Here is a 12539-nt window from a genome sequence, read left to right on the forward strand (position 1 = left end):
AGTAGTTCACCCAAAAATGAAAATTCTCTCTTCATTAACTCACACTTATGCCATCCCAGATGTGTATGACTTTCTTTCTTCTGCAGAACACAAAGTAAGATTTTTAGAAGAACATCTCGGCTCTTTTGGTCCATACAATACAAGTGAATGGGTGCCAAAAATGTGAAGCTCCAAAAAATCACATAAATCAGCATAAAAGTAATCCATAAGACTCCAGTGGTTAAATTCATATCTTCAAAAGTGATATGATGGATGTAGGTGAGAAACAGATCAATTTTGTAGTCCATTTTTACTATAAATTCTCCCCCCTGCTCAGTCAATCTCCACTTTAACTTTCACATTCTCCTTCTGTTTTTGGTTATTTACATTCTTCGTGCATATGCCCCCTACTGGGCAGGGAGTAGAATTTCTAGCAAAAATGGACTTAAATATTGATCTGTTTCTCACTCAGACGTATCATATCACTTCTGAAGATATAGATTTAACCACTGGAGTCATACGGATTGCCTTTATGTGCTTTTTAGAGCGTAAAAATTTTGGCACCCATTCACTTGCATTGTGCGAGCCTAAAGAGCTGAAATATTCTTCTAAAAATTTTAATTTGTGTTGTGCTGAAGAAAGAAAGTCATGCACATATAGGATGGCATGAGGGTTAGTAAATGATGAGAGCGTTTTCATTTTTGGGTGAACTATTCCTTTAAATGAGTTTTGTCTGTTTACAAATCAACTTGATAGAGATGTTAGAGATATCTGTTGTTGATGAATAGGTAATCTTATGAAGAATGTACTAATTTCAATATATCCATTGTCCGCTTTGCAGCATCCTTTCCTCAAGTTGGCAAAGCCCCTTTCCAGCCTCACTCCTCTTATACTTGCTGCCAAGGAGGCAATGAAGAGTAATCGCTAGCCTCAGAACAGTTTGTCACTATGTGCCAATGCCGAAATTCCTTCTCACGACCAGTTCCTGTGAAGACGTCTATCACTCCAGCAGAGTCCCCCTTCTAGCCCAGTGAAGGACCTTGCTATTCAGCCCTGAGGACCTTAGTCATCTCCATCAGAATTGCACAATCACCATGTCATGCCTCCTCACGCCAAACTCTCTTTTAATGTGCCTGAAGGAGCTAAAATACCAGAGGATCCACAAAGTGTAGACCTCTCTTGTTTTCTGCTGATATCTCTCATTTTATTTGTATAATGGAAACGGTTCTGTCACCGTTTCATTGGTCTGTGTGTACCTGAAAGTTTCATGAATTTCTGTCAAAATTCAGTTGAATTTTATTAGTTGTGAGTATTGGTGTGTTCTTACCAAACAAAGTACTTTGCCATTTTTTAATCTTTAAGAGAAGTATTGTTAATACTTGAACTGTTATATTCCTGCCCCCTCATCTCATAATGACCTGTTACTTGTGCCTACTACCTATTTGCCTTCACTTGTCTTAAGAAAATTCAACAATTTTGCTATATGAAATTAAATGAACAATTTCCACATTTTTGTTGACTTGGTTAAAACAAAAACCTAAACACCTAAAGTTTATTAAATCGTTTTGTATATTATGTACTTGGATTAGCATGCCAAAATGAAAAAACAAAAACAGGAATCAGGACATTTTTGACTAGCTGTCTTCTATTTATGAATACAGTATTTTATATTTTAACTAACAATCTGACAGAAGTTACCAGAATTTATTGTTGTCTTAGAAATAAATAATTTGCTATATTCTTTGCATGTTAAATCGAACTTGTTTTTCAAGTTAACTACATTTCACCAAGAAACATTTTCAAATGTTCATACATTCCATTAGAGTAAACACACTTTTTGTCTGTTTTCTGCTTATTTCCTGAGATTGGATTTTTTTTTTTTTTTTTTTTGATGAAAATGTCTTAAAACATATCCTTTATAAATTATTAAAATAGACTTTTAAATCTGCAAAGACTGTTGAATTTGAAAGATTAGCAAGTAAATTTCTCTAACTTGTATTGCTGAATGCATCATCCAACATTCTTTTGTTATTTCTATTAAATATAGTTGTATGGAATACAGTTCTAGATGAAATCTAAAATAGCATTTAAGTTAACACTCTTTGGTCAGATTAAAGTATTGGTTACACTACAACAAGGTTGTATTTGTTAACAATTATTAACATGAACTAACAATGAACAATACTTTTACAGCAGTTATTAACATTAACTAATAGGTTTTAGAAGTTAGAATTATAAGTTTTATACATTAAAATTAGTTACTGCATTATGAACTAACATTGATCAGTTGTATTTTGTAATAAATTAACAGTAACCAAGATAATAAATACTGTGGAAAAAATACTGTTTATGGTTAGTTCATAGTTCCCAATGTTAGCAAATAGAACCATAATATAAAGTTTGTCCCAAAATAGGCTTTATTACAAATGCTTTTTTAGAGGTTGTTTATGGCAGCATAATTAAGAGATTTATTTTCTTGATTCTAATGAAGTAGTGACATACTGTATCTTCAAAGGCCCCAGAATGTGAAATATTCTGTTTCCACCTTCCCCTTAATTTCCACTTTCTCCTTTACTAACATGTTCTTTAAAAGCATCCATTTTTACAAAATGGACAACAGAGGAATGAACTGGATTTGTTTGTTAGAGCTGGATTTGAGAGGTTTCAGTACTTCCTCTTTTAACACCAGACCTCTTCAATTCACTGAGTGTGAATTTAGAGCCGTTGTGAAAACAGGAAGCTTGCGTGTTAGGAAAGAACAATTCAGCTTTCTGTTCTAGTGTTTCACCAACATCTAGACATCTCATGGTGAGATAGGTCATCAAATCATGGGTGACTCTTTGGAGAATAAATCCAAATGCCCTTCATCTGCCAAGAGCGAAGCCTCTGCTGGTGGTCTCAGCATGCTGGAGAGCTCAATGCAAAAGAGCCAGGAGGATGGTCAGGTTACATTTGAAGACTTCGGGTTTGCCATTCACTTGCAAAATGGACTACACAGTCTTCGGCTAGAGGATAGCTTAACAGATGTCATTCTCCATGTACAGGGCCAGAGCTTTCCTTGCCATCGAGTGGTCCTCGCTGCAGCCAGTCATTATTTCAGGTTAGCCGATAGTGCAATCATTTCATTTGATGTGGAATACGTAAACTTTAGTTTTGTTTCATTTTATTTATCTCAAAAAGTTGGAAAGCACTGTTTGTGGTTAAGTAATTGTTTTAATCTTATTTTAATTTGTGTAGAGCAATGTTTTGTAATGACCACAGAGAAAAACATGAAGAGAATGTAAATATTAAAGGCCTTGATGCCGAGACTATGAGAAACCTCTTAGAATACACTTACACCAGCAAAGTCACCATAACCAAGGACAATGTTCAGAGAACGCTTGAGGCAGCCAGCCTTTTTCAGGTTAGTACTATCACAACTTTAACTATCATAACTACTTATCAAACATATATATATTTTTTTTTTTTTTTTTTTTTTTGACCTTATGGAGAATAGTACATTTAAATGCTAGAATAACAACTTGCAAAAATAAAATTAACAAGGTTTCTGTTATGCAAAGTACACCAGTTTTATGTTCTATATTTGTTGTGGGTGCACATGACAATTATTTTACTGTTTACTTCCCCAGTTCCACATCTGTGGTATTTTAACGTGTCCTCCACCCATGGTGGTGAAGATGTCAGAACCCCCACAAAAGTAGCATAACAGGGAAGTGAAACTGAACATTGTCTGCTGAGAGCATAATTTTCCATTTCGGTTCTAGTAGTCGCATCTGGACTTAGGTAGCTAGGTGGGGTCAAATGTTTGCTGTATATAGTTGGTATAGTATATACAGTATAGTTACATTTTGTTTGTTGAAATATAATTCCTTCCAGTTACTTTGAAGACAGTTATATCACACAGAATTTCAACAATGCAGATATATATTCAAGGAGATGGGATATTAAGTAGGTTTATTTTTTAAGTTTGTTGATTTAATGCACAAATTGAGCATTCCGATGTAATTGCTGTACGACTCTTGTAGCTGTATGAATTTATGGTATAATCCATTTTACATGATGCTAACCTGTTACCAAACCACAGATCTGTTTGATTTTATTAATTAAAAATGCATACAATAGCTTTATATTCTGTAATTACATCCAGCTGAATCCATCTTTACTGCAGTTTCCACGTATGGTTGACGCCTGTGCTGGTTACCTTGCGGAGGCCCTACACCCTGAAAACTGTGTGGGCATCCTGCGCCTAGCCGATGTCCACTCACTGGTGTCTCTGAAAACCCAGGTCCACAGCTTCATTATCCAAAACTTTTCCCAAATAGTAGAGCATGATGAGATCCTGGAGCTTCCTGTAGACGTGTTGGTCAGTCTGCTCCAACATGATGACTTGGGGGTAACAGAGGAGGAGCAGGTGTTTGAGACAGTTATACGTTGGGTGAGGGCTCATGAGCACGACAGGGTGGCTCTGCTGTCCCTTGTCCTCACACATGTGCGGCTTCCATTGTTGGACCCATGGTACTTTGTAGAAAGGGTGGAAGGAGACCCCCTAATACGCAAATGTGGCGAGGTGTTCCCACTTCTGCAGGAGGCCCGACTGTATCATCTCTCAGGGAAAGAGGTCAGTATTAAAGGCAAATTACTTTCAAATTCAAAATCAAATCAGTTTTAATGGTCTTTTCAAGGTGACCTTTCTTCTGAATTCTAGTTTGTGTCATATTGTTATAGTGGTCAGAACACGAAACATTTCGTTAAAATATAGGAAGTGTTATGTAACTGTTATGATGACGTGGAAAATCTTCTGTTTTTGGAGATCTTTATCAGAAAATGTTTCAGAGAAAGTTAGGAAAATCAACAGTGTTGTCACAAACATTATACTCCACTTCAGACCTATCAATTAACAATATTAAAGCAACTACACAACTGTTAATTCCAGTCCTGTAATCTGATTGGAAAGGCGACATTCCAACTTGGAACTTCCAAACAGTGAATCATTGTGCTAAGTAAGGCCACGTCCAGACTATTCCTTTTAAGTCTGAAAAACTAAATTTTCAGTTTCCTAATGTCATAATTTTCAAAAGTATGCAGTAATGGAGTGCGTTTCTGAAAGTCTCAGTTGTCGGTGGAGGAAAACACCGTTCTAGTGTGGAGGAGATGCTTAAATGTAGTGACATCAATGCATTTTCAAAACGAAAACATATTAATATTGATCTGGTCTGATTGGTTCAATTGATTCAGTTTCAGAAAGCTTTGTTCATCACAGTTATTAAGTATAACAGTACTGGGAGGCTTTAATCAATATGTATCACTATTTTGTCTGTTGGTGGCATTCCGAACAGGATGTGTGTTGTTTGGCTTTGTTTGAAACTATTTTCATTAGCGGAGCAAAAATAGACAAATTTATTTTATATTCAGTACAACTAGGATTGCCAAATGCCCCGCATTTGCTGGGATGTACCGTATTTTGCCATTGTCCTGAACAGGACACCTATAGACATTATTCACAATGGCGGCATATTTGATTTTTAATGTGAATGAAAAAGAGGTTGTGATGGATAGACTTACAGTCTCTTCAATGTCATGCACTGTCTAAAGCTCATAGATCACATAACATTTTCTACAACTCGTGTTTTCTGGGGGTTTTTTGTCTATTGGAATTTCTTGAAAATATGTTTTTTCAAGTATTTCATCAGCCAAACGATCCAAAACACTTAAAAAAAAAAAAACAGTAGAGCATTGAAGACTGTAAGTCTGTCCCTCACTGCATCATTGTCATTCTCGTCAATAATGAAAGATGTTTCTAATGTGATTAAGGCCATTTTTAAGCAGCGAAATGCTCAAGGGGGATACCCAGCATCCTGTGTTGAAGCTATAATGTTTCGTATTAAAGCGCCAAAATGCTTAAGCATCCCATAGTAGTATGGTGAAAAGTTGGGAAACATGTACAACAGCCCCCTTGCCCATGTGCTACTGCTTAATTACACACTTTTTTGCATCCTTGATTGAGAGAGCAGCTCCATTCTTCAAACACATTAAATGACCTACATTTTGGTTTATAGGTGATCTCTGAGCGCACCAAACCAAGAGTGCGAGAGTTCCAGTCAGAGGTGTTCATGATCATTGGAGGATGCACAAAGGATGAGAAGTTTGTGTCAGAGGTGACCTGTCTGGACCCACTGCGCAGGAGCCGCTTAGAGGTGGCAAAATTGCCAAACACTGAGATGGAATCCGAGAATGAAAATAAAAAGTGGGTGGAGTTTGCCTGTGTCACCTTCAGAAATGAAGTGTACATATCTGGTAAGCAACATTACATTACATTGTCAGGCACTTGGTGAGTTCACATTTTGTAAGTTATGTAGTGGAAGTGGTTTTACAGTGACAGTAACTATGAAGTCTATTTCTTCTTTGCCTGGTTACTAATATACATTTTTGCAAAACACTAACTTAAAAAGTCATTGATTCATGTAAGCTATGATCTTACACTAAAACAGGTGGCAAGGAAACATTGCATGATGTGTGGAAGTATAATGCATCACTAAACAAATGGATCCAGATAGAGTATCTCAACATTGGACGCTGGAGACACAAGATGGCAGTTGTTGGAGGAAAGGTTTATGTATTGGGTGGATTCGATGGAATCCAGAGAGTGAACAGTGTCGAAGCATATGATCCATTTCACAACTGCTGGACAGAGGTTCGTTCTGAAGACACAACTATAACTGGTTTTTGTACAGTATCAGAGCTTAATTAATGTGGACAGTTCCAGAGTGCCCAAACTTTTGCATCTGTATCAGTTATGCACTTCTTTAGAAAGTCCATATTGTCCATTATGCAGTCCATATTTGTTCATAATGTATTGGGTCACCACATTTAGCTCAGGGCAAGGTCAAATAAGCCCTTATTAAGGTACTACACTAAAAGACCCAACCTCAAGTCTTTCATTCAGCTATGTAAAAATGAATGAAGGCTTAATGAGCACTACGCTACCTTAGCTACCTTCTACAGCCTATCATGACATCTTTTAAGGGGATTTCTGATGTTTACTTTAAAAGGTTAGTTCACCCAAAAATGAAAATTCTCTCATCATTTACTCACCCTCGCTGCCTCGCATGAAAAAGCAATCGTTTATCTTTCTAAGACATTCATTTAACCGTTGAAGTCATATCGATGACGTTTATGCTGACTGTCTGTGATTTTTGGAGCTTCAAAGGTCTAATCACCATCTACTTGCATTTTAAGGACCTACTCAGCTAAGATATGTTCTGCTGAAGAAAGAAGTCATATACACCTGGGATATCATAAGGGTGATTAAATTATTAGAGAATTTTCATTTATGGGTGAACTATCCCTTTAACCTATCATAAAAAGGTTAAATTAAATCTCACATAAGAAATACTTAAAGAAATACTGATTGCAATCTCATGAGTTTTTTATCCACCTTCAAGGCAGCACCCCTCATGCTGAGTGTAAGCTCATTCTCTGCTGCCAGCTATGACAAGTGCATCTTTGTGATTGGTGGAGGCCCCAATGGCAAGCTAGCAACAAACAGCATGCAGTGCTTTGATTCAATATCAAATACATGGACCTTAAAGTGCCCAATGCCCACTGAGGCCAAATGCACAAATGCTGTCACTTTTAAGGATTCCATCTATGTTGTTGGTTGGTATTTTTTTTTATTCTTTGCTCCTTTTTTTGTTATGATGTTACAGCTTGAACACCATACACTAGCCACCAGAATTACTGCATTAATTTTGATTAAATCATTTTGGGGACTGTAAACTATGCAACTCTCTACAATAAAGGTGGAGCGATGAAGGCTTTGTATTCCTACAGTCCTCTTGAAGACTCCTGGACACTAATAACTCAGCTGGGATGTGAGAGGGCCAGCTGTGGGATTGCTGCCTGCAACAACAAGCTCTTTATTACTGGTGGTCGTGACGACAAGAATGAGGTTATTGCAACTGTATTGTGCTGGGATCCGGAGGTGAAAAAGTTGACTGAGGAGTGTGTGCTGCCGCGTGGAGTGTCTCATCATGGTAGCGTGACACTCAGGAAATCCTACACACATATACGCAGGATAACGCCTGGAACAGTCAATGGATGACATGTCGCAGCTCTACTGACAAGACTTTGTCAAATGTTTTGTGATTAACATATGAAATATGACTCTACAAGTGTTAGTTTCAGCATTTACAGAAAAAACCTAAAGTTAATAAAATCTTTAGAGACAATAGCGTTACATATTGTTATTATAATATAAAGGTTTTCATAACTTTGATTCACATTAGCTGCTACTAAGGTTAGGGTAAGTGTTTCTGTGAGATTCAAAATAAACACAATGGGCCTTATTCATGAAACATGAGAAGGATTTGTGTAAAAATCATTCATGAATCCATCCTCATGTAAATTTCCTGTTGAATTCAATGGGGAAATTTACGGAAGAATGCTATTATTAACAATTTACACACAAGTTTGTTCCGCTTGTGTTTTTTTTTTTCATTTAATTACATTTTTCAATTCAATGGAGGAATTTACATAAGAATGAGTTTACCAACAATTTACACACAAATTTCTGCACAAATTGTTCTTGAATCCATCCTTATGTAAATTTTTCCATAAAATTGGTTTAAATAATAATTTACAAACAAATTTGTCCAATTTCACATCACATGCAGCAGTCACCAGACTGCACATATTGAGGGTTCCCATTCACAAATAACTTGCTCAAACCTTAGAAGTGTTGATAACTCCGCCACCGAGACTGACTTCATTGTAAATTGCTAAATTACATTAAAGTTTTTTTTTCTTCCCTTTTGGCTTTTCTATTGAGATTATATACTGTATATACTTATATGTATGCATTATGCTACATTTTAACTCTTAATCTTGACAATAAAAAAATAAATAAAATTTAAAAAAAACTTGCTTTATTTAAATGTAACATCAAGAGTACAGCTTTAAGAGATGGATACATTTACTTATTCTGCTAATATGATCAATATATCTATATTAGTTTTTATACTTATGCTTACGTTAAAGGGATAGTTCACCCAAAAAACATTTCCTAATTTAATCACCCTTATACCATCCCAGATAATCCGTATATCATTCGTTAATTTCATATTCAGTTAGGAATTCAAAATCGGAAAAACAAAAAACGACTTATTTCATAATCCGTTTACAAAACCAATGTTAAAAAACAAATAATGACTTGTTTTTTTGTCAGTTCGATTTAATGCTGAAGTTAAAAATAGAAAATTGGAAAAATTGCCATGGGACACTGTGCATTTTGATTATTTGATTTCACTAATATATGGCTTGAATATTTGATTCGCACATATGGATGGACCCGAAACGCCCCTTTCTTCTGATTGGTCAACTGCACCATCGTCTTCCTCAATGCTGTGAAACAGAATAAAAGTTATCTGCTGTTTAATTGTTCAGATGAATTCGTCTCAGTCAATATTAAATTCTTTACCATTTATTCTCCAAAACTCGCCACGTTTATTGCATTTGAGCTATCTCTCTCATCAAATAGTCAGACACTGTGCCTACACATAACTGTGAAATGTTAACTGAATACAGACAGGGTTTCATCTTCATGCGATTCAGCATTAGGACAGTCATTGCCACGTGAAGCAATTGATAAGAGTGACACACACACACACACACACACACACACACACACACTTAAGATCTTTATTAAGATTAATCCCTCGCTCTGTATGCCAAAAGATCATTCCGACATCCATGTTTTTGAATGGGAATATGGGTAGCCTTTACTTCTGGCCTGGGTCGAATACGTGGCAGTTTTGTGTGCGTTTTATTATCTTACAAATTTGAAGGCTATGTGGAAATGCTGACTTTAAATTCACTGGTCGAGCTTTTGAGAGACGAGCATTCATGAACTTCCTTAAGCATAATTTCCATGATGAGCATGTCCCTCCACACCTAAGATCCCAGAGCTGGGTAAAGTTAGTTTTAGGTTCGATATTTTTTGATATTCAGTTTATCGTACCCGCGCTCTCTGCCGGCTATAAGTTTGCAAAGATTTCGCACACTTGGCTTGATGTTATGGTATATAAATACAAATGGTATATAACTATAATATACAGACATAAAACACTGCACTCAGAACTGTCGGTTGGTGTGGCTGCAGAATTATGACTGAAAATGCTCCAATGCGCTTTCATTGCTTAGCGTACTCAAGGGACCATCTGAAAATTCCACTCACTATTAGCGGTGTCCAATCACTCATTCAGTTGACGTGCAAGTTAAACATAAAACATTAAAAGTACACTTTTACATTCCAAATGTTGTAGTAGGTTGCCAGTTAATAGACTGAGCTATAATAAGTGAGAATTTTACAGTAAGTCCAATAATATGAATAAAATAGAATAGACTATTGGATTATTTAAAATAAATAAAGTTTGTAGTAAATTCATAGTAGATAAACTGATTTACGACAGGTGAGATTATTATAGTAAATCCAATAATATGAGTACAGTGTTAGGTTATTTTAGGATAAACATCATAAAAATTCCTGAAAATGTTATTTTCACATTCCAAAGGTTATGGTAACTTCCCAGTGAATAGACTGGCCACATGTAGTAAGTAAGTATATCTACTGGGAACTTACTACAACCTTTGGAATGTGAAAATAACATTTAGGTGAATTTTAGTTAATTAATTTTTTTAATTATCTAATTCTACTCATATTATTGGACGTACTGTAAAAATCTCACCTGTAGTAAGTCAGTCTGCCCACTGGGAACTTACTAAAAACTTTGGAATGTGAAAATGATTTCGTTCATTTTAGTGATTTGTTTTTTCATAATATAAGTGAATACTGTACACTAATATGCGCAGCCATCACTCTACAACTTGTTTTTTTTTTTTTAAATAATGTTTTTTTAATGATAGAACATGCAAGTCAATATTCAAATAAATGACTGCTCTGATGCCAGTGACGTTTTATTTGTGGGTGGAGTTTTCAGACGGTCCTTTACGCACCATAAGCGAATATTCCAACAAATGTCGAACCTAACTTTACCCTGCAGTTAAACATAAGCCTATGTCTTTACAATGTAGGCATATGCTTCAATAATCTTATGAATGTATGGTTATTTTCGACATCTCATTTAAAACCATGCCTTTTCAAACCGGAGCAACCTCAAAGACAGCAGGTTTATGTGTAGGGCTGTCTGATACTGGCTAGGCCTATTTGATGAGAGAGTTAGCTCAGATGCAATAAACGTAGCGAGTTTTGGAGAATAAATGGTAAAGAATTTAATATTGACTGAGACGAATTCATCTGAACAATTAAACAGCAGAGAACTTTTATTTTGTTTCACAGCATTGAGGTAGACGATGGTGAAGGTTGATCAATCAGAAGAAAGGGGCGTTTCAGGTCCATCCATATGTGCGAATCAAACATTCAAGCCATATATTAGTGAAATCAAATAATCAAAATGCACACTAAATATGAAATGAACGAACAATACACAGATTCCAGATAATCCGTGTATCATTAGTTTGTTTCATATTCAATTAGGAATTCAAAATCGGAAAAACAAAAAACAAATTATTTCATTATTCGTTTACATTTACATTTATTAATTTGGCAGACGCTTTTATCCAAAGCGACTTACAAAAGAAGAAACACATAAGCGAATCATCTTAAGGAGACAGTGGTACGAAAAGTGGCATATTACAAAGTTTCACTAGCATCAGAATAGCGTTCAAAACAGAGTAAAGTGCAACAAAAAATGTATATATATTGTGACTGGTTAAGTGCTCATGGAAAAGGTGTGTTTTTAGCCGTTTTTTGAAGACCGAAAGTGAGTCAGCTTCACGGATGGAGTTGGGAAGGCCATTCCACCAACGTGGTATGGTGAAGCCGAAAGTCCGGGAAAGTGTTTTGGTGACCCTTTGTATTGGTACAACAAGGCGATGTTCCTTGGCCGACCGCAGGCTTCTAGTGGGCGCGTAGCACTGCAGAAATAATTTTAGGTATGCTGGAGCAGACCCAGTGACTGTTTTGTATGCCAGCATCAGAGCCTTGAACTTGATACGTGCATCAACCAGCAGCCAGTGAAGAGAAACAAGGAGTGGTGTAACATGCGCTCTCTTTGGTTGATTAAAGACCAGACGTGCTGCTGCATTCTGGATCATTTGCAGGGGTCTAATTGCACATGCAGGGAGGCCTGTAATGGGAGCGTTACAGTAGTCCAGTCTAGTTATGACAACTGACTGAACAAGAAGTTGTGTAGCATGTTCAGAGAGGAAGGGTCTTATCTTCCTGAGTGTAAATCTACATGATCGTGCGGTCTTTGAGATGTGGTCTGTGAAATTTAGATTGTTATCGATGGTTACTCCTAGATTTCTGACCGTTTTGGAAGGCGTTACTGTAATTGCACTCAGCTGCACGGTGATGTTGTCACAGGCAGGTGATGGCTTGGATGCCCTGCCAGATGTGCCGCGTGTTGCCGCTGTCCGCTGTCCTCTGATGACCTGGGACAGTTTGGCCCACGGCTTCTGGTTGGAGTGTGTGGTGATGTATT

At 36.6% G+C, this 12539-nt stretch overlaps 2 protein-coding genes across 2 annotated transcripts in view; both read left to right on the forward strand.

Moving 5' to 3' along the window:
- Nucleotides 1–2111, forward strand: part of LOC127441563 (serine/threonine-protein kinase PAK 2-like) — a 28980-nt gene extending 26869 nt beyond the window's left edge. The window contains exon 14 of the mRNA XM_051699134.1: nt 821–2111. Coding sequence (XP_051555094.1) covers nt 821–907 — 87 coding nt within the window. The 3' untranslated portion in view covers nt 908–2111. The remainder of the gene's footprint in view (nt 1–820) is intronic.
- A 579-nt stretch (nt 2112–2690) lies between these two features.
- LOC127441562 (kelch-like protein 6) lies at nt 2691–8897 on the forward strand. The gene is made up of 7 exons (XM_051699133.1): nt 2691–3079; nt 3217–3382; nt 4148–4597; nt 6036–6273; nt 6468–6670; nt 7422–7635; nt 7779–8897. Exons 1-7 carry the CDS (start codon nt 2808–2810, stop codon nt 8078–8080), a joined length of 1845 nt encoding a protein of 614 aa, XP_051555093.1. The 5' UTR covers nt 2691–2807; the 3' UTR covers nt 8081–8897.
- Nucleotides 8898–12539: the final 3642 nt, after the last annotated feature.

This window comes from Myxocyprinus asiaticus, chromosome 5 (assembly GCF_019703515.2).
Source record: "Myxocyprinus asiaticus isolate MX2 ecotype Aquarium Trade chromosome 5, UBuf_Myxa_2, whole genome shotgun sequence".
Lineage (NCBI taxonomy): Eukaryota > Metazoa > Chordata > Actinopteri > Cypriniformes > Catostomidae > Myxocyprinus > Myxocyprinus asiaticus.

What these genes read in the sequence shown, in the direction of transcription:
- LOC127441562 (XM_051699133.1), top strand. Translation starts at nt 2,808, where the DNA reads ATGGGTGACTCTTTGGAGAATAAATCCAAATGCCCTTCATCTGCCAAG. An exon ending in AAATGAAGTGTACATATCTG is followed by an intron (nt 6,274 to 6,467) that starts GTAAGCAACATT and finishes ACACTAAAACAG; the next exon opens with GTGGCAAGGAAACATTGCAT. An exon ending in TTCACAACTGCTGGACAGAG is followed by an intron (nt 6,671 to 7,421) that starts GTTCGTTCTGAA and finishes TCCACCTTCAAG; the next exon opens with GCAGCACCCCTCATGCTGAG.